This window comes from Camelus dromedarius, chromosome 6 (assembly GCF_036321535.1).
Source record: "Camelus dromedarius isolate mCamDro1 chromosome 6, mCamDro1.pat, whole genome shotgun sequence".
NCBI lineage: Eukaryota > Metazoa > Chordata > Mammalia > Artiodactyla > Camelidae > Camelus > Camelus dromedarius.
Genome location: NC_087441.1, coordinates 43161905 through 43186324, shown reverse-complemented (window position 1 = coordinate 43186324; position 24420 = coordinate 43161905). Strand labels below are relative to the sequence as shown.

At 31.5% G+C, this 24420-nt stretch overlaps 1 protein-coding gene across 7 annotated transcripts in view; it reads right to left on the bottom strand.

Moving 5' to 3' along the window:
* REV3L (REV3 like, DNA directed polymerase zeta catalytic subunit) overlaps nt 1-24420 on the bottom strand; it is a 143589-nt gene that overhangs the window by 67273 nt on the left and 51896 nt on the right. For 5 of the 7 annotated variants that reach the window (XM_064486767.1, XM_064486769.1, XM_031456165.2 and 2 more), the window contains exons 4-12: nt 24116-24276; nt 19333-19432; nt 14991-15085; nt 14319-14423; nt 12991-13075; nt 12756-12907; nt 7815-7934; nt 4863-5100; nt 467-609 (exon numbers count right to left, since the gene is read on the bottom strand). In XM_064486767.1, the coding sequence (XP_064342837.1) occupies nt 467-609; nt 4863-5100; nt 7815-7934; nt 12756-12907; nt 12991-13075; nt 14319-14423; nt 14991-15085; nt 19333-19432; nt 24116-24276 (1199 nt within the window). The remainder of the gene's footprint in view (nt 1-466; nt 610-4862; nt 5101-7814; nt 7935-12755; nt 12908-12990; nt 13076-14318; nt 14424-14990; nt 15086-19332; nt 19433-24115; nt 24277-24420) is intronic. The other 2 variants (XM_064486768.1, XM_031456166.2) reach the window with 1 other exon arrangement.

Genomic DNA, 24420 nt, shown 5'->3' with positions numbered 1-24420 from the left:
TAATCAAGAGTTAGTTACATTTGATTATTAGTCATTATTTTAAACACATATTCCTTTGATCAGAAATAGATGGTATCAATATTCAGTGCCTTTTGGGAGGATAAGGGAAAAAATACTGTCAGCTTGAAAGTTTTCCAAAAAGTAAAATACTTCTTTGCATTATCACTTCAAATAAGCTGAGCATATTTCTTATAGTTTCCTACATTACTTAAATGTTAAGATGCTAAACTAATTAAAGTTTACAAAACTCTTAATCAGTGGTTAATAAACATTAACCTCTTAGAAATGAGCAAAAAATCATACACCTACATTCTCTCAAAAGAAAAAATCCTAGAGGACAAAACATAACAATATTGTCACAGCCTTCACTTAGTCAACTATATACAGAGAGACTGTGATTATAGGTTCAAAATCAAATATATTTTCAGCCCCTAAATAATGAAATACAGTAGACTAGTTTACTCACCACTATTTTCATCTGCAGTTCCATCTAACTGAGGTATAGAAAGATTGGCTAGAAGCAAGCTATTATTACTCCATTCCATTTCTTCTTCTGAAGATGAATCATCTTCTTCTGTTGAGCTTCTATGGGTATTTCTGCACAGTGATCTAGAGAATATTTAGATTTGCTAATGAGTATGAATATTGGCGAAGAGCATGTCAGACTCAAATAATTTGATGCTGTAACAGTAAAACTGAATTTAAAAGATCTGAAAATTGTAACTTTAAAAAGAAAAGCAGAGTTACTCTGCTTTGGTATCATGTCCTACCAAAAGTTATTGTAAATAGACTTTGTAATCCCTTTCATGTGAGCTAGAAGACACCATCATTCCTGTATTCAAAGCCCCACAATACCCTGAGTTACCATACCTAATTATGTTCTTCCTTATATTCTCCCCTTCATCTTATCATTAGATATACACATATAACAGCCTGGGTGAGAACCTGGTAATTTCTTAAAAGGTGGCGTCCTGGTATATTTTAAGAAGTGTCATAAATACACAATCACTACATTATGAATTGGAAAAAACAAAGAGATAGGCAAGCGGGTATTAGGTCAGAGCTGAAAGAGAAAATAAAAGGGAATAAGACACAGGCTAGGAAGCAGCAAAGGTGTTGAGTCAATCCCAGCAGTGGCTATAAAGCAGGGTCACTGAGGAATTCAGACGGATTGTGAAGTCCAAATGGATACTCTTTAAATTTCAATTCACAGAGATTTAAATTTTTCACTAGATCCTAGCTTGATACTTTCCCTTCTATGGGATGGGCAAGCTTACTTTCTATCCATACCTAATTTTTATTTCTCTTGTCTTAAAAATTTGAAAATATCTCTTTATTATACAAGAAACAGTTTCTCCATTAAGCCATTCCCAAATCACAATTTGTCCTTAAATCACTCTCTTAAGACATAAAAGAGTTATTAGAGGTCATCTAGTCCAGCCTTCTACCCAACACAAAAATTTTTTAGTTTCTTAAGAAACCCCACACAATCTCTTTTACATCCTTAGTATAAGAGGCTTGCTGTCTCAAAGGGTAATCTTCCGTTGTTAATGGCTCTAATTGTTAGTAATTTTCTTCCTATGTTACACAAAAATTTTCATGCCTGCTTTTGTCCTGTGTAGCCATATGTACCAAATCTATTCCATTTTCCACATGATAACCTTTAAAATACTTGAAGGCATTTATCATTTGTTCCATAATTTTTCTAATTAGACCAAACATTATTTGTTCTTTCTACTGTTCTTTAAAAGTGACAGTGTTCACAAATTCTTCTAGTTTTTTTCCTCTTCTCTCCCTTTCCTTTCCTTTTTCTGTATTCTTAAAATATGGTACTCAGAATACAACATCCAATAAACAAGAAGAATTAAATGTCTTCATTTTCAGACACTATACTTCTATTATTTCTAATGTGCATTTGTGAAATATTCAGGTTTTCCCAAAATTAATCTGGGCATGGTTTTCACAGAATTGGTCCAATCAATGAACCCACAAGCATTAATTAATAATGGGATAAACCAGTTCTTTTATTTTAAATAAGCTGGCCTTACTGGGAACAAGGAGACAGTGACCTTATAAGAATTTTATATATCTGAATGTTTATCTATTTATTATGGGCATGAAAGTATAAATAGCTAACCCAGGTATAATCTAAGAAACTGTAGAAGAAATGCTAATAGTAGGTTGAAGGTAAAATCAAAGGGACAATACCAAAATAAAACAATGAAAGAAAAATGAAGAAAAAAAACACAACTGGAAATAAGAAAAAGTAAAATGCTATATGATCAATCAAGTAGAAATATCAAACAGTTGACAAATTTTCCTAAAATATAAAAGAAGCAATACAACATATTACAGCAAGACTTAAATACATCAAATAAATACTATAATTATTTTATTAACAAAATCTAATAAATGCTACCCCAGATACAGCTGGTAGCCAATAATTAAATTTACTATTTTGGCAACCATACTACAGATTTATTGCACTCTTTATAAAGTAAAATCCATGGGTATCCCACAGAAATTGTTAAGTCCAGAATACATCATAGGTCTGTCTAGTCTATAATTGTGAAGCTGACTGATTAATCCTAAACCTGAGACTTTATACTTTCTTAGGCGTCACCTATTTAGTTTCAAGATATTTTGAATCTAGATTCTGTCATCTAGTGAATTACCAGTATTCAATGTTTGTGACACTTTCAATTCAATCAAGTATGAAATATGGCACAAAACAAGCATTTAAGTTGTTTTTGAATGCAAAATCATGTAAGTTCTCTGTAAACCCATCTCATCAGTCATTACTACCACATCTCCTCCATATTCACAAGGATGTTTTACGTAAAACTTTGTTAAATGTCAGGCTGAAACAAAGATTCAATATGATTATTATATTTCCTTAAGTAACTATATTTAAAAAGGATATTAAGACAGCAGAGCATGATATGAACTCATGCAGGGTCTTGATAGTCTCTGCTTCCCTTTTTAAGTGCCTACAAAGTGTTTATTTAATAATTATCAGCCCTATTATATGGGAGCATAACTGGAAGAAAGGAGACTAGTTAAAAAGTGAATCACAGAATTCCAGATAAACGATAACGAAGGCCTAAACTAGAAAGGTTTAACAACAGATAGGGGTGTAAAAGATGGCAAGTTAAATGTGACATTGAAGTTATAAGAAGTTAAAGGGAAAGTGGTGTCATTACAGAAATAATGAACAGAGAAACAAGAACAAAGCCTTTTATAGCACTATTAACGTTTAGGATTGCTTATACTCCAAAAGAGGTTGATGTGGTTGAAGCATTTCCCAACAGGATATTTCATTTAAATATTTATAAAGTTCATACAAAAAGAGTTGACAAAAAATTTATAGAATAGCTACACAAAAAATTTTTATGTCTTTCACCTCATTTCTTTTTTTTTTCCAACAGATTAGGAAATATCAGCAAATGGCATTTTTATGACACTGTTGGAGGTCAAATCTATCAGGAAATCGAACACTGATTCTGTCTGGCCTAGGTAAAATTAGGTTCTTCAAAGGTCAAGGACCTGAGTCTTTGAACAATTTATCACTGTGACAGCAAAGGGAACTGAGTATGTGAAATTAGGAAGGAAGTATGAAGTAGTATTTTGCAGGTTTGGAATTTTCTATTCAGAATAAAAAAATGCAATTCTTTATAGGAGCATACCATGAGAATATAGAAGAGAGGGTTCTGATATGTACCCAGATAAGAGGAGAAGGAATCAGAAATTTTATTTTTTATATTAGGTAATGCTGAAAAACTAGAAAAACACTATATATATACACTATATATTTAGTATATATGTAATATATATGTATGTAAATATAACATGTAGATTAACCTCATTCACCTTTCAAAAAACAGACTTTAGAAATTTCAGTATTGCCTACAGAAGTTTAAAGGAGAGGCACGCTCAGTGTTTTAAGCTCAGAGGTTTAATACTTCTATACACAGTACATACAGCTCAGGGGCAGACTCAAACCAATTAAATTCACAAGCAACTGATTTAGAAAAGCACACTGCCATCTTATTTATTTACCTCGAGAAATGAACAGAATATCAGTGTCTACTTCTGACATTCATTAATATTTAATTCCTTCAATCTAATCAGACCTAGAAGCTATTCCCTGTCTTGAAACTGACTCTGTATTTGTTGCTCTGACCCATAACAGTTTAACTCTTAAAAGGGCATTCTTCTCCCTCAAGTTCTGCAATAAGGAGGCACTTCTATTTTTGCCCCATTTATAACCCACAAATTAATACTATATATGTAAATAGATGATTTCTAAGTTAGGTTTGTGGGGAGAGTGGTAACTGTAGGAAGGTGGTCAAAAGTACAAACAACCTCCAGTTACAAGATAAATAAGTACTAGGGATATAATGTACAACATGGTGACGATAGTCACCACTGCTATATGATATACATGAAAATTAAGAGTTCTCATCATACGCAAAAAAATTTTCCCCATTTCTTTGTATTGTATCTATATAAAATAATGGATGTTGGCTAAACTCACTGTGGTAATCATTTCACAATATATGTAAATCAAACCTTTATGCTATACATCTAAAATTCATATAGTGATGTATGTCAATTATATCTCAATGATACTGGAAAAAAAAATGAAGTTAAGTTTAATCTTTTTAAATGTACCAAAATTTAATCTGCTTGGAATATGAAATTTATGCCACAAGAAGCAAAGCACTATTTAAAAGAGATTTAAAAGAAGTCAATTTAGCTTATAAGATATTTTTTATTATGAATAATAGTAAGAAATAATTTCTGATTAAACTGATGACAAAAGGAAGTTATTAAAGTAACTGAACTAATTAAAAAGTTACCTCTTTTTGGCACAATGTTCTTCAATATTGCTGTCCCATCTCTGAGACATCACCAAACTAAGCTCCATCTCTTCTTTTTCAATCTGTGGTTCATTTTCTTCATCATCACTATTTTGAGGATTTTTATTGTTTCCAAAGGAACGACATGGTGGTGGCATCCTATTTCTTTCCCCCTGATATCCGTCATTTTCCAAACCAGCAAGAAGATGTACCACAGTCTCATCAGGACTACTGTCCACTATAAAACAAGTGAAGAACCACGAACAAATAACTTTCAATTTCTGAACAATTCAGCAATTCAGATCAATCATATATAAAACAACAAAAATAACAGATGTTGGCACACACTGCAAGAATACAGCTGGTGTAAAGACTTATGTGTTGATGTAGCTCTTCCATCAAAGTGTGATCCTTGAACCACTGCGTTAGAATGATTTTGTGTTCTTACTAAAAAGAAAATGCCCAGGTACCATCCCACATCTACTGAATTAGAATTTCTGAGGTAGGGCCCAGGGATTTGCATGTTAACAAGCTGCTCAAGTTCTTACTACACAAGTAAGCTTGAGGAGCACTAAACCAAATATGATCACAAGTGTAAAAAATAAATACAAAATATATAATTATGAATTCATTATATGAATTAATACAAATTAAAAATGATACATGTAATCACCTTATTCCTCACTTAAGCTTTATTAGCTCACAGGATAGTTAAACAAAACCTGTAGTTGCAAAACACAAGGGAGCTTTAAAAGTAGTTAATAACATTACTTAAAAACCTCAAAGACCACAATGACATACCATTTCATATGCACTAGGGTTGCTAAAATCAAAGACAGATAATAACAAGTGTTGATAAGGCTGTGAAGAAATTGTAGCCCTCATAATTGCTGGTCAGATTGTACAATGGTGCAGCTGCTTTGGGAAAAAAAGCTGACAGTTCCTCAAAACGTTAAACATAGAGTTACCATATGAACCAGCAATTCCAGTCCTAGGTATACACCCAAGAGAGGTGAAAACATGTCCACACAAAAACCTATACATGAATAATCATAGCAACATTATTCACAATAGCCAAAAAACAAACCAAATGTCCATCAACTGAAGAATGGATAAATGAAATATGGTATATATCCATATGATACTATATTATTCAGTAGTAAAAAAGGAATGAAGTATTGATTTATGTCTCAACATGAATGAGCCCTGAAAACACTATGCTAAGTGAAAGAATACAGAAACAAGGTTATATAATTTTATGTATTCGAAATGCCTAAAACAGGTAAACCCAGCAAAAGAGTAAACAGAGTAGAGGCTGCCAAAGTGTGAGAGGAGGGAAAAATGGGAAGTGACTACAAATGGGTGTGGGGTTTCTCTTTAGGGTGATAAAAATGTCCTGGAATTAGAGAGTGGAAATAAATGCATAACTACATGAAATGCTTAAAAAATCACTGGACTGTACACATTAGAAGGTGAATTTTACGGTATGTGAATTATATCTCAGTAAAAGCTATTATTTAATAGATCATAAAGATGGAGGTTTGTTCTAATCTAGTACACAACCTTTTTCTCAGTAAAGTGAGATAATACATTCCCCATTTACTAAAATGTCAAGTTTCAGGTTTTCTTTGTTGACATTAAAGAAACTGCTTCAATCATGCTACCAAATGTATGGCAAAATTGAAAATATTTGTTTACAAGACTCATTTTGGCAAAAATCCATTTCTTAAACCTATAATTGCAGTTTGTTTTATTTTTCCTGCCTCATATTTTTAATAAAGGTTAATATCAGCAAATGAATTATAGATATTTGACTCTCAGATCTCTGATTAACATTGAAATTGCATTTCTGCAACCTTAGGCAAGGTAGAATTATATCTGCTAATGATACATTACATTTGTCTAATGTAATGAAATAAGGTTATGTCTCTCCCTCTTTTTCAATTTCTTTTTGTATGTTTCTCTTTTTTAATCTTTCTTTTAACAACTAGAATATAATTTAGGTATATACATATTTATTTATTCAGATAGAGAAATAAAACATTTTAGGTTATAAACTTCAAGTTAATTTTTAAATGTGGTCTTTGGATCATTTCTTTCCACATATGTCATTCATTTAAAAAAGAAAAAAAGTTTCCCACCTCTGTACAAAATGCTCTTGAAATATGACTATGTACAGTAATTTTGGCGTTGTATCTAGTCATTCAATTCATATTCCACTCAGTTGAAAATGTAGATAACAAAGAGAGGACATTGTAAAGAAATAGAATCACATTTGATGCTATACCTCATTTGATACAAGAATGGAAAATAGAAAGTGAGAGAGGAAAGAAATATAAAATCACTATACCAAGCAAAACAAGATACATGAAGTTCAATGATAGCTCACTTCTTGCAACAAAAATTTAAATAAATTTCTGAAAAAGATGTCAGTAATTTAGACTAAATTATTGACATGAAATCTAGCAAATGGCTCATGATGCTAATGAAAATGAATTTAGGAAGATGCAAAGATACTCAGAAATAACTGTCATGTTCTACACTAGCCAAAAATTAATGGCTTTAAAAGAATTGTCAGAATTGTCCAAGGAAATTTCTGATACTTACCAAGGAAGAATCAATTATGGTATTTTATTAACGTACTTAACTTAGGAGAATTTTAACTCAAAATAAGCACATTTTCCCCTTAAAGCAATATAGTTCTCTTCCAACTAAAGTGAAGTTAAAAAAAAAGAGAATTATTTTCTTCCACAACGGTTTTTTAGAGAAAACTGTGTAGAAATAAACAAACAAAAAACAAGCTACTACTTAATACAGATTTCATTTTTACATTGAGTATGAATTTACTGAACACGCAACATTAACCTCTTCAAATCAAAGAAAAAATACTCTTGACATGCGCACTTTTGATGATTTAAAATACTTAGAATTTATGATAGAATTGTTACTTACAGAAGACTGGTGACTCACTCAGTCTTTGGGTCAAAGGCTGAAAAGTCTGACTATTTTCCATGAGGTTCAAAATTGCTTCTTCATTAATAAGAGCTTCCTCCACTTTGTGTCTAGTATGACCTTAAGGGGACAAAGAATACAAAAGCATTAAAGAAGATGGCCTAAATCTGATATTGTTTATAATTTGTGTAAATTAGGAATATTACAATGTAAACCTGTTTAAAATTCTGAAATATGGTGATATATATTAAATAAAAACATAATAAAACTTAATAAAAGACACAGGAATACCTAACCAGTTACACGGAGTAATTAGAAAAAAGCCCTGCAACTATGAATCACTGAAGATTTACAATCTCTTTAGCCTCTCAGTCCTACATAGTTTGTACAGACAGTTCTATTACTCAGATAAGAATCACTGCATGTTAACATTTATAAAAGGAAAAGAAAAACTGTTTTATTTGAATAATAAAATTCTTTATTCTTTAAAGAATACAAATAAAATGCTTTAAAAATTACAAATAAATTACTTTTATATTAATTTTAATTTCTCAAAATCTTTAAACTCATTATTTAAAAATGTCTTTCAACATGTGACTTTTATAGAAGGTCTAATGTAAGAGGGACTGAATAGTTTCAAGAACAAAAGATAAAATGAATCTTATATTATAATCTAATCTAAGGGAGAGGGAGAAAATGAAAAGCACATAGTAGGGAAAAAAGACCACACAGTAAAATACTGCAAGCAGTTACAAGAGAGCTAATTGGAAACAGTTCTATTTTTCTGCTTCTAATATTTAGACTTAAAACTAAGTGCTTTCAACAGCTTTTAAAGGAGAGTTAGAAGCTTCAGGAAGAAATATTTTTTAACATATCTTAGGACATAGCTGAGATAATAAAGAGTGTTTAATCAAAACCATAGAATAAACCAAAAAACTATAAAAAATAGCTCATCACAAAACAAAAGAAATTCAGAGAATCAGTGAAAGCAAAAGCTGGTTCTCTAAAACTAGCAACAAAATAGGCAAGATTGGCAAGAACGATAAAAACAAAGTACAGAGAAGGCATAAATAAATTATGCTAGAAATATAAAGGGAAATGCCAAAAGTAAAAGAGGCCTGTGAAAGTAATACTATGGACAACTTCATGCCAAAAATATGGAAAAATCAGATAAAATGGATTGTTTCTTAGGAAAAACAGGATATAAACTCTGATTCAAACAGAAATAGAAAGCGTGAGTAGGCCTATAACAATTCTGGAAGTTGAATTAGTAGTTTAAAATCCACCCCCTTTATCTCTCACTCCCCTATATAAAATCAACCCACAAAAAAAAACTATGTAAGTCTGGATGGTTTTACAGACGAGATCTATCAAATCACCAAGAAATAGATTATATCAATCTAATGAAAATTTTTGAAAAAAGAGTTGAAAAAGAAGGAAAACTCCACAACTCATTTAATGGGGTCAAAGTATGGATCTTCTTCAGTTACTTAAAAGGAAAGTTAAAATTTTAAACAAAATATTAGCTAAGTGTATATAGCAATGCTTAAAAAAAAAATACATTGCATATGACAAAGAAGGGTTGTCAAGGAAGTTTAACATTAGATACATTCAATTCAGAAAAGAACATTTGGTAAAACTTAATACCCATTCATGATTTAAAAAAACCCAAACTTCTTAGCAAATAAATACAAAAAGAAGAGATATTAAACTGATTAAACTTTATCTACCAATATCCTGTAGTAGATTTCATACTTAATGATGAAATATAAAAGCATTCCCTTTAAAGCCAGGAAAAATGCTTTTATCATTTCTACTTAACACTACCCTAGAATTTTTAAGCAGTGCATTAAAACATTAAAAAAAAAAGGATGAAGATGAGAAGTAATAAAATTATTATTTGCCAATGATGACTCTATACACAGAAAATCCAACGGAAAATACAAATGAACAAACAAAAGTTGCTGGATTTAAGAATGGTATAGAAAGGTCAGTGAAGTCCCTAAACACCAGCAATTAATTAAAAGATGTAATTTTTGAAAGATAAACTTACAGTTGTAACAATTATAAGGCACCTGGAGTATATCTAACAAAAGATATAAAATGATATTACAAAAAAAATGACAGAACTTAATTGAAAGACATGAAAGAAGACCAAATAAACTTAGAAATATATCATGTTCAGAAATGAGATAATTTGGTATGCAGAAAGATTTTGGATGTTTCTAAATTGGTCTATAAATTCAATAAATTTCCAATAAAATCTCAACAGGGCTCTTCCCAGAAACAAAACAATCTCATCTTAAAATTAACATGGGAGAGCTTTTTAAAAAGATCAAGAGGAGATAAGACAATTTTGAAGCTAAATAAGAGAAGATTTACCCTTAATATATTATCAATACTTACAAACACCTAACAATAAAGGGAAAAAATTGTTAAATATAACATTAAAACTGAAGATACACAAGACTTCTTTTTTTAAAAAAGGAAGAAAAAGGGGGTAAAAAAGCTAAAAAGATTTTGTGAAGACTTTAAAGTGTAAGTCTAGATAAGGAGAAAATATCTTTACAAAAAATATAACTGACAAAGGCTTGATATCTAGAAAATATTAGAAATTCTTATAAATTAGTAGGAAAAAAATTAGTGACCCAATAGAAAATGGGCCAAGAACAAGAATAAGCCATTCTCAGATAAAGAAACCCAAATGCTCAAACTTATTAGTAATCAGGAAATGCAGATTAAACTAAGGAGATATCATTTCAAAGAATAAGAAGGCAAAAATTTTTTATATCTGACACTATCAAATATTGTTGAAGATGTAGGGAAGTATAAGCTCTAATATATTGTGGGCATATAAACTTAGGTATAATCATTTTATATAGCAATTCTGTAATACTAGTATTACTACCAAAATGTGATGGTTTTATTACTAACACACCTCAAAATGTAAAAAATTGAGCATTAAAAATAACTGAACTTATAAGGAAAATAAAAAGCTAAAGTGAAATTTATGCAACTTTGTAACTAGTACACAAGCAAAACCAATAATTGGGACCGGAGAAGATAACTGTTAAGTCAGGCACGCAGCTCAGTGTGGTTGGTAGCTGTCACAGTCAATGTTAAAAATGCAGAGAAAATAATAGTATGTAAATGCTGGGTACATTTTGATCAGGATGTGGCTCGCAGATGCTAAAATAAAGCAAATATGGAAGTAGAGCTCTGAGCCAGAAGGCTGCCATTAAGGTACTCAGGAGATAGTGCAATCTGTCACGAGTCAGAGAGGGCACAATGCTGGGATGCAACTCTTAGGGAAGAAGTCCTGGATGGACTGTGCGGGTGTTCATTTCTAGCTGTTGTTGTTTAATACAGTCAAAAGAGCCCTGCTGCCAATGCAGCAGTGAAAACAGGGCTTTTCTTTTCCTGCTGAAGGCTGTAATCCTACGCCTGCTATTCTGGCTCTCCCTGCCTAGAAAAATAGTATGTGAAACAATGTGACTTCTGAGTAAAATTTTCATTACTTTCTCATTTGCCAATCATGTATAAGCTAATTCCATTACAGAAACCCTGTAAGAACACATGCTATCTAGGTAGAGTATAATACATACACCCTAAGACTTAGCAAATTATACTTTTATATATTTTCTGTAGAGAAACTCTTGCATATGGTCACAAGGTGATAGAACACAGCTAACAAAAGTGAAAAACCCTCTAAAAGTTGAAGAGAATCAGATAAACTTATCTGGTCTTACAAGAGAATGCTAATCAGTGGCTAAAATGAATGACCTAGAAATGTACGAACAAAGATAATCTCAAAGTTATACCGCTGACATAAAAGATACGTAACATCATTACTAATGAGGGAAATGATAATTAAAACCATAATGAGGTGCCATTTCCCACATACTAGGATGGCTATTTAAAAAAGGCAGATAACAAGTGTGAGAGAGAATGTGGGATCACTGGAACCCTCACATACTGCTGGTGGGAAGGTAAAACAGTACAGTCAACTAGGAAACAGTTTGGCAGTTTATTAAAATATTAAACACAAATTTACCAAATGACCCAGCAATTCTCCTCTTTGGTATCCACTCAAGAGAAATGAAAATACATACCCATACAAAGATTTATACAGAAATGTTAACAGCAGTATTATTCTTAAATGCCCCAAAGTGAAAACAACTCAAATATCCATCAACTGATGAAATCAATGAAATATATCCAAACAATGCAATACTATTATGCAATAAAATGGAATGAAATACTGATAAAGATACTATAATATGGATGAACCTGAAAACAGCTCAGTGAAAGAAGCAAGGCACCAAAGATCACATATTGTATGATTTCATTTATATGATATATCCAGAAAAGGCAAATCATGAGAGATAAGAAAGGAAATTAGTTGGGGTTGGAGATGAGAACAGGTGTGACTGCAAATAGACATAAGGAATCCTCTGTGGTGAACGGAATGTTCTAAAATTGAATCATGGAGATGTCTGTACAATTCTGTAAACTTACTACATATCATTGACTTAAACACTTAAAAAGAGTAAATTTTATGTTATTTAAATTATACTTCAATTAAATTATTAAAAAATATAATGTTGAATGAAAAAAGCAAGTTGCTTAATCTATGCCAAGTAGGACATGATTTATGTACAATTTAAACCCTAAAATAATAGTATATATTGTGAATATACATATATAAGAAAATATAAAATCATATATGGTAACAGTTTGCACCAACTTCAGTACAGCGCTTACCTCTAGAGATGAAGAAAAGATAAAGGAATGGGAGAGAGGTATTTGCTGTATTAATGGTGTTTATTTCTCAAGGAAAAAAAATTTCACTAACTCAACAAAATACTAATATCTCAGTGCTACGTATACATAATGTCTGTTATGTATGGCATTTTCTGTATACTTGAAAGAAAACCTCACCTTTGATCAACTCTGTGTCTTTGTGGACTTCCACCATATTAGCCGGTGTACACTGAAGAATTTCAGGAGACAGAACCTCAGAGTGCAATGTTAACTCAGCAGAGAACTCCTGGGATCCATCGCTGTAGTCCACAGATCCTGATAATGTTCTGCTTAATTAAAACATATCCTTTATAACAAACTAAATAACAAAGAATAAAATTAGTTCTGAGATCCATAATAAATAACAACTTACACAGAGAAATCGTTCTGTTTGAGAATTTCCTGAAGTCTCTTCTGAAATTTTTTTTCACTTTCTGTTGTTGGCATAAACCTGCGATCTTTGAATTTTAAAAGTGCATTAAAAAATGTAGATAGCAAATGAATGAAATATTTTCCTTTTTCCTAGAGTAGCTATTAAAATGGTAGCAATTTCCTATCCCTCCCTTGACACATAACACCACCTGAAAGTAATCCTATTATAAATCAAACAAAAGAGAAATGGTTGTTACTGAAGCTATAAAATTAAGCACTTAAAGTAAGTTGGAGATTAAGTTATATAATTATAACAAATTTAAAACAGATACACCCTGAACCTAGAAATTTTCCCTTATAAAATTCAATATTTCTATTTTAAAAGGCATTCAAAATCTATCAAAGCATTTTTTTTTTTAATGGGGGTACTGGGGACTGAATCCAGGACCTGGTGCATACTAACTCAGCACACACACTCTGTCACTGAGCTATACCTCCTCCCCTCATCAAAGCATTTTTAGTGTCCAAGAGATTATAATAAAAAATTTAACTGGTCTTCAATATAGGCTTACTGTTGTACTTCAAATACGTTTGCCTTTTGAATTATGTCTTTTATTCTTTTACCTTTATTTAAATTTTTTTCTTGTATCCATGGAATTATTTAAGCCCCCTCACATTCTTTTTCAATGTATTGGGGTTTAGTAAAAAATGAAATGAGTATTTTCTTCAGAGCTGTAAAAGGTAATCAAAATGAGAGTTTATATGACATATCCAGAAAATAATTTGGGAACAGAATTTCATGGGTTACATTTTCAAAGCTTAATGAACAAAGTGTTTCTAAGTCGGGATTCATTCTCTTCTGTAAGTATTCTATAGCTCATCTGGAAATACAAAAGGGTTAGAATGTACCAAAGAATGAAAAAGGAGCAAAAAGGTAGGGCAAGAGGACACAGTACAGTGAAAACCAAGGACGATGAAGATGTCAATTGTTGAGGAAAGAGACAATGAGTGACACTTCGGAAGCAAAGAATTATGGTTCAGGGTGAGGGAAGGTAATAGTTCAGTGGCAGAGCATGTGCTTAGCATGCATGAGGTCCTGGGTTCAATCCCCAGTACCTCCATTAAAAATAATAATAATAATAAAATAAAACAGGAAATACTTTTAAAGAAAGAACTATGGCTCAGAGCAACGACAACAGGAAAAATATAGAAAATTTAAAGGTAATTTGAAAAGTAAAATCTAATATCAAGGTAAAAACTAAATGGTTTAAACTTTTCCATTAAAAATATCTAGTTAAAAAAATCATCAGGGTATTACTAGGTTTATACCTTGTGATTCAGGTTGGCTAATTTGAGAAGTTTCATTTCTGTTTCTTCGCCGTTGCTTTTCATCTTCCCATATGGCCTGTAGACCAGGGTTTCCACCAATTTGAGCTGTAATCACAACAATACTTTAATACTGTAAGGGTTAAAGTGAAAAATACTTGCTTAAAACAAAATCCGTACTTAAAAAAAATGCTGCCCTTTAAGAAAAATAATTACCTACTTTGTGTAATAAAATAGACAAACTATCCCAACCTACATTTACTATTTTACTCCTTTTTTAGTTTTCCCACTAGTTCCCCAAAACCCAGCAAGTGAGTAATATTCAAACATCTGATGATAGCCAACAGACCTAAAAGTCCCCTACCTAGTATATAACTTGAAAATAAAAAAATTAAAAGGCAGAGCATATTAAGTTCTTTTAAAATGGCTAATTTATTTGGTGTCACACTTACTTTAGGTTTAGGTCTGTGCAAACAAACTCATATGAATGAAAGCATAAATGAAAAAATAATAACTATCTCATGAGAGGTACAAAAAAAATCTTCATAACATTTAATATCCTCCTTTAAATAATCTTACTTCTGTAGTAATGTTTTCTTCCCTACTTTTTTCACTCTACCCTGGTCACTGATTTTTAAAAATAAAAGCTCATATTAAGAATAACTGAGTATATACCTTCAATGTCCAAACGATTTAAGATATCAGCAGCTACAGCATCTACTTCTAATTCACATGTACTCTGTGGTTCAACACCTTCCAGTATTGAAGAGCTGTATTAAAAAGACATGGTAACCATGTGAGAGAAATTTTCTGAAAGTTTTTCTTACACAATTTTTCATGTTTAGGTAGTAACCAGAAAAGTCAGAGATATTATATTAACTCACAATTATTCATGACATAATTGATATCTGTGGTATATACAAAAAAAAAACAAAGCAAGAAGAGAAAAATACAAAACCTATTATACTGACAACTCTACTGAGATCATTTTGGAGTATATTTTACACATTTTGGTTCATTAAATTTTATATATAAGTGACGTACAATGTTTTAGCATGTGGGTCACATCCAGGGCAGAAGGGGATAAGATAACAGAGGGACAACAGAGGGGACACATCAAAAACCATACACATATGCAATCATTTGCCCAGAGTTATCTATCTCAGCAATCATAGATGGTTTTTAAAAAATAAGGAGGGACTATAAGTCAAGAAGTGAGGGGAGAGACGAACATACTGAAAAGTGGGCAAATGATACTGTTCTCCCTGACCTCAACTACTGCTTAGTGGGGAAATACTTTAAAATTCTCCGTAACTACAGAATTGAGAAACCGCATGAGTTCAACAGTGCCGTCATAGGTAGGAAAAGAGATGACATCATTAGGTCATTACTTTTTATGAGAACTATAGAGAGCTATTCTCCACTAATGCTCTTTGACTCAAAAGCATCTTTGTTTTTCATCAGAGCCACAGAAAGATTAGGAAGATATCACGTATCTGCTTGGCAGAATGAACATGTGACTAGTGTGGATCCCAGTTTACTTATTCCAAAATTTAGATCTCCTACCAATATGGACACCAAATGAAAAGCAGAGAACTTTTACTAGAAAGCAGGTGATGGGAAAGTTCATTAACATTTTCATTAGAAACATTCTAAAATATTTTAAGAGAAACATATCAACAAAACCTCTTTTTCTTTTGCCCATTTTTTTAATTGAGTTATGTCAGTTTACAATGTTGTGTCAATTTCCAGCATAGAGCACAATTTTTCAGTTATACACGAACATACTTACATTCATTGTCACATTCCTTTTTGCTGTGAGCTACCACAAGATCTTGTATATAGTTCATTAACATTTTCATTAGAAACATTTTAAAATATTTTAAGAGAAACATATTAACAAAACTTCATTTTCCATTGTCTATATGTAAGGAAATTTTGATGAAATATTAGAAATTAATTTAACCACAGAAGTTTTACAATTCAAATAAATAAACTGACACAAAACACACACTATATCTTTTTAACATTGATAGAGAAGAGACATATTAGTCAACCTACCACAATATATTCATCCTTTTAACTTTCAGAAAAAATAACTCTCAATGTAGTTTGTTTTCTTTACTCATTTAATTTAACAAAATCAGTTTTGCCATGAATAAAAGCACCAGATAGAACAGTTTTTGGTCAACAGTTTTCTCCTTTATACTAAAAAGTTTCACAATTTTGAAAGAATTATATTAGAAATTTCAGGGATGGACTTTCTAGGAGTAGCACATTTGTGGCAAAGGATGGAAACAGTAACATTAAAAAAATGCAACCTCATAGTAGAAATTCACAACTATTTCTTGACCTTATTACAAAAAGTACTTCAGACATTCAGAACAGGAGGTGTTCCTAGGGAAAGGAAGTAGTTTTCAGAATTAAACATCTGTTTTCAGTAGATAGAAAAAACATGACTAAAAAACTAGAGTCAGCAAATACATGTACACCATTCATTTTAGTCACAAAAGGTAGATAAGCAATAACAATGGTAATTAGACAACTGCCTCTCTAAACATCTCTGTTCACAGCTTAACACAACAGATCTACAATTTACAATCATTAAGAGTGGAGCTCAGACAGCTATAAATTAAAAAATCTCTTCAGATTATTCTGATGGACAGTCAGGGTTGAGATTACTGTAGCAGACTCGACTTTGGTGAATTCAACACTCTGGCAAATGACCCTGAAGGTCCGTGAGACACGTGGTAATTTCCAATGAGCTGGCAAATAAGGTTAGCAGAGCTGCTAACTCAGCAGTCTCATCTCATTAAGAGATTGTTGCTCTCTATTTGTTATGGTCCTTGTAATACCATTTCTGAAGAATTATAAAACATTTTTTTTTGTTAAAAAAAAAAAGAAGGTTCTAGCACTGGGGGTAAAAATGAGACTAACAAAATTTAAAAGTACTGATTTGAGAAAAATATTTGACATGATATTTGGATTTGATGAAATTATAGATTTTCGTGTTTACTACAATATAAGCATCCTAAAAATATGGGACAAAAATACATAGCTACCCTACATTTATTGTAAATTCAATTCTGAATACCTTGTCTAATTTCACTAGTTTGCCTTTTCATATCTTTGCCTATAATTTGTCAGTTCTTAAAGGTAATAAAATAGGCTCCTTAAAAACATTTAAAATTTAAACTTTTCATTATAATACAGTTTCCCCAAACTCCTAAGCAGTGTAGTTTTACTATAGTCATATGACCTAATCAGAAAGATGTTTGTTCAAAAAGACTTCAAATACAAATAAACTTTAACTTGAGTTGATCGTGCAAAAAACAAGTTACAAAATGTAGAACTCTGAAAACCAAGGGATCTAGTGAGTAGGTAAAACACTTGGATTAAGGTGCCTTGCTCCAATTTTAGAGAGACAGAGGAACTGTATTAGAGGCATAAAAAATGAGACAGCAAGTAGCTTGTTGGTCACTGCGCTGGACTGATTAGAGCTTGAATTTGATGTGGTAAATAATGTTCTCTCTAAATTTGATACCATTTCAACATAGTTATAAAAATAATTATGCCATATCTGAGAAGGAACCAAGAAGTACACGTGTATATATACGTGAATGACTTTTATCACAAAGTCCGGGATGGGGGTATAGCCCAGTGGTAGAGAGTATGCTTAGCATGCAGCAGGTCGTGGGTTCAATCTCCAGTACCTCCATTAAAAAAAAAAAAAAAAAAAAAAAAGTCCTGATACTTGTTGATCGAAATTCAGAGGTAAGGTAAGTCACTGTCCATATTACTTTGAAGTCTTCAAAGTCTCATTCTGGTGTAATAGTCCAGTTATAAAACAATGTATTTCAATTATTTAATGAGATTCTTTCTTAATTTTAGGTCTTTTAAAAAAGCCCAAGTAGGGAGGGAAGGTATAGCTCAGTGGCAGAGTGCATGCCTAGCACGCACAGGGTCCTAGGTTCAATCCCCAGTACCTCCAATAAAACAAATGAGTAAGTAAATAAACCTAATTACTTCCCCACCAACATAAATAAATAAATAAAAAGATTAAAAAAAAAAAAGCCCAAGCAATTCTGTAATATGGAAATTCTGTGAACATATTAGAATCTTGAACTATATAAATTAACCTCTAAACAAATATTTTTGTGACAGTTTATCTTCAATTTATTAATAAATTCACATTTTCTTATCAATGAAATAAAAAAAGTCATTTAATTAAACACTTTTTCTACTTTGCACTCTTCATAAAAATACCTGCTTAAAAAGTATCAGGTGATATATGTGTAGTAAAAAGAGGAGAACCATACCACCCTATCAATACCCAAATGATCAATAAAAGAATTAAGAAAGCTTGGGCAACACTTTGTGGTATAAAACAGAAATCCTCTGAGTTATACATAGATAAAGCTATTACTGATAATTTAGAAAGGTACTGATTATATGTCTGCTTGATGGTAGGGAAATCTAAGCATTTGGAATATGTTACCTCTTCCAAGAAAGTCTAATAAATAATAAAACAGTCAAAAGAAATCACAAATTGTATTATTCATATACACTGTGTCAACCTACTTTTTCCCCACAAATATTTAGAATTATTTAATATTTAGAAATATTTAGGGGTTATTTTTATTAAAAATATTTGCTATTTAGGTTTTAAGTTGCTATCTTATTGTGTGATTTTTACTTGATAAGTTATAGGATATCAATTTAAAATGTACAATGAATATGGATGCTGGAGAGAAGTATAAAAATTTATACCCAGATTCCTTTTATTAATTAGGTAATAACGAAGTATATTTTCATGGTCTATTTTTGAAATCTATGGCTCCATATAACATACTAATGTTGAAATTTGCTTTTTTGATCAACTTATATAGATAGATTTGATCAACTTATAGAAAACAATTATAATAAAGGATAAAATTAAATAATGCTAACCATTAATTTCTGAATACAGTAAGATATATGTAAACAAGTTTTCTTTTCTTTTAGAACATTAACTAACCTTGGTATTTCATCTTCTTCCCACTGAAATAAAGTACCAGTAAGAGAATTTTTTCCTGGTAACCGATCCTTGCAATATCCAGTCGCACGCAATGGATTGCCTAGGAATAAAAAGGTAAAAGGGGGTAAGTTCCACTTTTAATGTACATATAATAATCTTTTAAGTTAATTAACATACAATCAATATTACTAGTTCCTAAAATTGTGTCCTAAAAATTCATACACATACTGGAATGCACAGTGGACAGTACTGATTCCAAACTGAGAGGGGGGAAAAGTATTTGCAATATATGAATTCTATAATTCTAGTGGAAATCAGATTCCAGATGAAATTCAAAACATACTTGAATACTAATCCCTGAATAAAAAGAAAATATACAATGCATTCCAAAAGTAATGTCAGTAACAGTAAGTGGAAACCTGAGGCAAACGCAAATACAATTTGACCAGAGGTTGGAGGGAATTCCATTATTTGCTTAGTTGTTCTAGTTGCAAAAACTGAGTACTGGGGTCATCCTTTGGAAATAGTCTCTAAATTTTAGCTATTTATCGGTGATGTCTTATGGAAATTTAAATTTTCAGTAAGAGAAAGCTTGAGTGAATGGCACAGAAAGAATCCTAACATTAAGAAAGATATTAAATTTGCAATACTTGCCAACTAAATTTAATACTTTTTCTTATGTGGTTAGCTTGATCAAAAATGATTAATTAGACACCATCTTTGCTATTTTAACAAAACACATACCAAACCATGTAACTGATTCTATATATCTTCTGAAGCTTTTGAAGACTTTGCTGTTATGAGGCTAAGGCATTTATATGAAATTACTTTGCAAGTTGCAAATTACAACATAAATATTATTTTCTAATAAATTTATATGAATGAATAAGCTACACAAGTTTACTGATTCAAAGTTATTCATCACATTATAAAAATTCACACTTTATCCTCCACTTTATGTATTATTTTACTGTGTAGTGTTTTATAAATATGTATGTGTAATATTTTACATATATAAAATTCTGTTCAACTCGATGTTAAAAATGCAATATAAAAATGGCTCTGTGATGCTAAAAACATTTACTCTATTTAAATACTTCTATAGACTTTACCTTAATAGTAATTAGCATCATTTCCATTTCAATTGACAACTGAGTATATAACTGAATACAGAGACAAAACTGTATAGGGATGTATATTATTAAAATTTCTAAATCTTTTTCACTTTTGAATTTACTTTCAAAAGACTGTATTATGATTACACTAACTTGTCGTACAAGACAAAAATGTTAAGTTATGCATATATATGTAACATGTTTATAGTAAGTTTACTGTTCATTTAATTACGATGCATCTGAGATAACAAGACAAAAAAAAATTCACGTATTATCTCCATGATTTCAGTATAACCATTTTTTACAAAACAACAAAAACGTTTGGGGTATTTAGTAATAATAAATTAAGATAAAAATTTTATTTCCTCATACTTGAAATTTCCCTACTTTTAATTTTTTTCAACTAAATTCCATATATTTCTGCCTTCAAATTGAAAAAATTTTGCATATTTTTGGGAAAAAAATCCCTTCTAATACTCACCTAACTTTGATAACTAAAATAAATGGCTTATATATATTTGCTAATTCAAACTTTCCTCATGCTTTTTCATCTAATGGAAACAAACTTTTGTGAAAATGACCTCCTTTTCCATAAAAACCTCCTGTACATACTGTATAATCTTTTCCATCCCTCAATCTTTCTTGAACTCCCAGCTATATTTGACACTGATAACCAACCTGTTATTCTCTTTTCCCACAATAACCTTTTTATTTTGGAATAATTTTTGATTTACAGAAAATCATTACGAGGATAATACAGAAGGTTTCTGAATAATGCTTACCATGTCTCTCCCCCTGTTAACATTTTATATTACCATGGTACCTCTGTCAAAACAAAGAAACTGGTATGTTCCTATTAACTAAACAACACACTTTATTTGAATTTCACCTGTTTATTCACTACTGTCCATTTTCTGTTTCAGGATCCAATCTAAGGTACCATACTGCAGTTAATTATCATGTCTCCCTAGTCTCCTCTGGTTTATTTCTGTCTTTCCTTGTTTTTCATGACCTTGACAGTCATATGTACTGGTCAGGTAACCTACAGAATGTCCCCCAATCTGGGTATCTCTGATGTTTTTCTCATGATTCGATTGTCTTCATGGGCTTTTGTGAAGAATACCACAGAGCTGATGTGTCCTCATCACATCATGTGCAACGGTACAAGATACCCACATGACAGCTCATTGGGGATATTAACCTTCAATACTTGGTTAAAGTACAGTTCTATAGATTTGGTGAATACACAGAATCATACTACCATGCTAGTAATGTAAAGAATAATTCCTTCATCCGAAAAGTTCACCTGTATACTTGCTTGGCAGTCAATACTCCACTCTTCTCCAATTCCTGGCAACCATTAGTATGTTTTTCATTACTAGAGTTTTTTTTTGCCTTTACCGGAATGTTATATGAATGACATCATACAATTTGCAGCCTTTTGAGCCTGGCTTCCTTCACTTAGTACAATGCATTTAAGATTCACCAATGTTGGATGAATCAACAGCTTGATGTGTTTTATTGATAAATAGTATTCGACTGTATGGATATATAACCCAAGTGGACATCTGGGTTACTTTCGTTTTAGCAATTATGAAATAAAGCTGTTATAAACATTTGCATACAGGTTTTTGGGTGGACGTAAGTTTTAAACCACTTGGGTAAACATTTATGAGTGTAATCTCTGGGTCATATCGTAAGTCTATGTTTAACAATACAAGAAACTGCCAAACTCTTCCAAAGTGACTGCACTATTCTGTATTCCCATCGGCAATGAATGAGAGTTGCTGTTATTTCACATCCTTATCAGCATTTGTTATTGCTAGTATTTCGGATTTTAACCATTCTAATAGGTGTGTAATGGTAGCTCTTTGTGGTTATAATACGCATTTTTGTAACAATATATAATCATCTTTTCATGTGTTTTCCATCCTCATATCTTCTTTGTTGAAGTATCTTTCAGGTCTTTTGACCATTTTTAATGGGCTTGTTTGCTCCTTATTACGTTTTAAGAGTTCTTTATATATTCTAGATGTAATTTGAAAACATTTTCTCCCAGTCTGTGACTTACCTTATCATCTTCTTAATATTATTTTTTACAGAGAAAAAGTTTTTAACTTTGACAGAATCAGTCAGGCAGATTTTCTCTTTCTAGAAGTCTGATAGTTTTACATTTTACATTTAAGTCTATGATCCACTTTGAGTTAATGTTTATACAACATGTGAAGTATGTGTTTGGGCTCTTTTATTTTTATTTTCTGGCCTATGGATATCCAACGATTCTACCACCTTGGATGAAGTTCTAGGTTTGGGATTCTCTTTTAGTCCCAGGAGACTCAAACTGTGCTAAAATGTCTCAAAGGTTGCTCTACTTCCTAGTTTGGGCATATCTATACGAAACTCTACCTTATTCTATTTGAAACCTGTCAAGCAGACCCTGGGTTATTTCTGCCTCCCTCACCTAGCAAAGATGTCTCAGTGAAGGTTCTAAATTTTCCAGGATTAGCAAACCCCTCAGGGCAAAGGCTGTTTTCAGCACTCTATTCCCTGTTTTCGCCAGTACTTCTTTATTGTTTTGTGATCTCTGTGATATATTAAGATTAAAAATAAAATCTTTAAATTGTTTTTAGTAAGAGGGCTGATCCCAGTAACCTAGCCCACCATTCAGAGGGGGAAAAATAAATCCCCTGGTTACTTTTCACAGCACGGTTTGGGTATGGCAGAAGAAATGCAAGGAGTCAAACCAGAAAACAACAGTTGGTAAACTACAAACAGGAAAAACAAACAAACAAACAAAACAAACAACTAACTTCTGGTTTTAAAAGTTTGGCAGTGAAGGATAAGAAAAAAAATTATAACAGAAAGGAATTGGAGGAAAAATGTTGGTTTCATTTTGTTTTAAGTAGAAGAGATAGAATCCATTGAGAATAAAAGGCCAACGATGCTAGACCATTTGACCCAGAAATTCTATTCCTAGGTATATGCCCAAGAGAAATGAAAACATATAGCTACACAAATATATGAATGTTCACAGCAGCATTGCCCATAATAGCCAAAAGGGGGAAACCCAAATCGTCTATCCATTGATGAATCAATAAACAATGTAGCATATCCATATAACATATTAGCTGGCCACAAAAAGGAATGAAATACTGATACATGCTACAATATGGATGAACCTTGAAAATATTAGGCTAAGTAAACAAACAAACAAACAAACAAACCCAAACATATGATTCCATTTATATGAGATATGCAGAATAGGCAAACATACAGAGACAGAAAGTAGATTAGTGGTTGCTAAGGGGCAGAGGTGTAGGAAGATTGGGGTGACTGCTAAAGACTTTGGGGTTTCCTTTAGAGGTGTTGAAAGTGTTCTAAATTTGATTATGGTGATGGATGCACAACTCTGTAATATATTACAAACCACTGAGTTATCCATTTTAAATCAGTGAATTATATGGTATGTGGATTATATCTCAATAAAGCTATTAGAAAAAAAAATCGAGATTATTTTCCTGATTAAACTCTAAGACATTTTTGCTTATTTCTTTTTTTATTCCTTACCCACTTAGCAGTTATTTTCTAAATATATATTATTTTACAAATCATCATTTACATAATACTTGTTTCAAAGCTTTAATTTGAACTTGAGAAATTAACCTTACTTTTCCTTCTTGCTTTTCGGAACTTGACAGCAGCCAGATTTATTAAATTCATTCCATACAGATTGTAGTCAATGAAGAGCTGTAGGAGGTAGGGAATATGCGCTTCATGAGGCTGATAAAATTTATTCATTATGGCTCCACTTTGCAAAAGTTCACATATCCTAAATTAGAAAAAAAGTTGTTTCATAAAATTCTGCTTCCTAAAATGGTAAGTGAAACAATGATTAAACAAATATAGAGGATAAAACACATTGTATTATTACACAATTTTCATTTCAATTTTACCAGTAATTTATATTTTGCTG